Consider the following 2966-nt stretch of genomic DNA (forward strand, 5'->3'; position numbering starts at 1 on the left):
TTTTAGTAACCCGTATTAGAAGGATTCACGATACATGTACACTCGGCAAATCTTCGCTGCTTAGGCGAATATCAGCAGTAGAATTCACTGCGACATGGTCAAAAAACATCAAGTAGCCATATGTAAATTTTTCATTCTCTTTTGTGCGAACTTTCTTTGATGCATTAGATACACGACAGTTCGCAGTGAACTCAGCGGCTGATATTCCGTAAAGCAGCGATGATGTGCCGAGTGTATACGAATCGTGAAATGTTCTAATACGCGTTACTGAGGTCGTATTGGCTTTAAACGAGTATGGTCATTACTAAAAATTGAAATTGGTTGACTAGTGAAAGTTATTATTTTGCTGGTTTTTAACGATTTTTAAAAGATGTAACCTGGATTAGTAAATCTGTATAATTTGGCCATTTGAAATTTATAAAGATAAAAATGGTCTTAATTGATGAAATAAGAGAGTAGAAATATAAAAAATAAACCAAAATTCTTATTACTAAAAATCACATTTTTTTCGATTTTTTTGAAAAAGCTCTCTTCACTCTTGTTCAAGTCGCCTACCTATATGACATAAAAACCCATCAAAAAATGGCTGTTTTGGAATCAGCTCATGCTTATACAACTACTCTGGGCTGTAGGCTTTGATACTTACATTTTTTCGAAAAAGTCATCCACCCTAATATATATATATGAAAATAAATGCACAAAATATTAAAAAACACGAAACAACCGAATATTGTGCTGTTAAGCGTGTTCAGTTTTTCGTATATTTTCCGTTCTAAGTTTAAGACATGTCTATCACTTTGGGTTAGCATTTTTTATGTATATGAACGAACGCGTCACTGAAAATATGTATCAGAACATTTTCAGATTTACAGTATTGCGTCACAGTGAGAACTTCGAAAGAAGTGTTTTATAATTATCACGGGGGACGGCAGTCCCCCAAGTGACGCAATATCAACATACATATGAATCGTTGCGGCGAAAGAGTAGCTCTTATTTTTCTCCAAATAATACTGCAACATAAAGTTTTTTATGAATAGTTTATTTGTTGTATTACAACAAATAAACCGTGTGAAAAAAACTTCATGTTGCAGTATTATTTGGAGAAAAATAAGAGCTACTGTTTCACCGCAACGATTCATATGAAATATGTATATTTTGCGTCACTTTATATATACGTTAAAGAAATGAAAATCGATACCGCTGATTTTTGGAAAGGGTTTTTTGCATATTTAGTAGTGCTCGGGCACCAAATTAAGAATCCGCAAAAAAATTTAAAAATTTCAAAATTTGGCCGCCAGGTGGCATTTTAAAAAAATCGCTGAAAATTCCTTTTTCTCGATTTTTGACCACCGAAATTATTTTTTCGAAAATTTTTATTGCCATATTCGAACCTGACGACTGCGTTGATAATGTTAAAAAAAAGAATCATCACAATCGGTTGAAAAGTGGCCGAGATATGGCCAATTCGCCAAAAATGGCCAAAATATCGAAATTGGCCGCTTGGGGTGTTTGTATGTCTGTCCGTAACTTCTTTTAAATTGTGTGAAATTATTTTTTTTCCAAAGTAGACTAAAAACTGAGCAAACTAATTTCTCAGTTTCAAAAAATTCGTTGCGTAAGTGGTTTTGGTCTGGAGTCGAACATTTTTGGAGGCCGTTTTTGAGTTTTTCATCAATCAATAATGATTTATACGTCGTTGGAAAGGTATTTGGTGGTTCAATAAGTCTTTGGCCTGACAACCAGATGGCGTCATAAATAAAAAATCTCTTTATTTTTGACAAGTACCACCTGTCTTCACAATACTGTCAAATTTTAAGCCCAATCCGTGCATTTGTTCACAAGTTACAGGCATAAGTATCAAGCAACTTTTGAGATTTTTCAAATAATGGAAAAAAGTGAATTTCGAGTCTTGATTAAGCACTGCTTTTTAATGGGAATGAATACCGTCGAAGCAAAGGAATGGCTAGATAAGTGCTACGGCATCTGTTCACCCAGTTCAACCATCAAATACTGGTTTGCTGAATTTCGTCGCGGGCGTACATCCACCGCTGATGCTGAACGATCAGGTCGCCCAAAAGAGGCAATTATCCCCGAAATCATTCAACAAGTCCGCCGCATGTTATTGAATGATCGAAAAGTGAAAGTGCGTGAGATAGCTGAGTCCATAGGCATATCAACAGGGTCAGTGGTTACAATTATGCATCAACATTTGCACATGAAAAAGCTGCTTGCTATGTGAGTGCCGCATTTTCTCAACATCGACCAAAAAGAACAACGAATCAATGATTCTCAGCGATGTTTGGCATTGTATAATCGCAACCCAAGGGAATTTTTGCGTCGATACATCACGATGGATGAGACTTGGGTCCATCACTACGTACCACAAGACAAACGTCAGTCTGCGGAGTGGGTAGGACCAGATGAAAGACCTCCAAAGCGTGTGAAGCAAGATCGATGGGCTGGCAAGGTATTCGCCAGTGTTTTTTGGGATGCGCATGGGGTAATATTCATCGATTATCTCGAAAAGGGTAGAACGGTCAACAAAGAGTATTATATAGCCTTGCTTGACCGTTTGAATGATGAAATAAAGAAAAAACGTCCGCATTTGGCAAAGAAAAAAATTCTTTTTCATCAAGACAACAAATATCAATGATCGAAATAACCGAGGAGCTTGTGGGTCAACATATAAGCATGCTGCCAGATGATCTTGTCTGTGGTCCTGATGAAATTCCTGATCACTAGCAACGGCACACATTGGCCGATTCAAGCGAAACAAATTTATCAAGCATTGTTTGGTTTCATTGCAGGGGCCAATCTCAACACTGTTAAAAGAATCACTTGAAACTGCCTCGGTCCCGCAGATATGGAGAACGTCATTTGTCAGACCAGTCTACAAAAACGGCGATAGAAACAACGTTGAAAATTACCGGGGTGTTGCTTTACAGTGTATTTTGTCAAAAATTCTC

At 37.0% G+C, this 2966-nt stretch overlaps 1 protein-coding gene across 1 annotated transcript; it reads left to right on the plus strand.

Moving 5' to 3' along the window:
- Positions 1-1936: 1936 nt before the first annotated feature.
- On the plus strand, positions 1937-2467 carry LOC116347402 (histone-lysine N-methyltransferase SETMAR-like; the record flags this gene model as incomplete). Its single annotated transcript, XM_031777978.1, has 2 exons — positions 1937-2235; positions 2326-2467. Coding segments are annotated over exons 1-2 (441 nt in total), but the record flags the coding sequence as incomplete, so codon positions are not given.
- Between the last annotated feature and the right edge of the window lie 499 nt (positions 2468-2966).

Source organism: Contarinia nasturtii, unplaced genomic scaffold (assembly GCF_009176525.2).
Source record: "Contarinia nasturtii isolate CC-2019 unplaced genomic scaffold, AAFC_CNas_1.1 Cnas_scaffold_1859, whole genome shotgun sequence".
NCBI classification, from domain to species: domain Eukaryota; kingdom Metazoa; phylum Arthropoda; class Insecta; order Diptera; family Cecidomyiidae; genus Contarinia; species Contarinia nasturtii.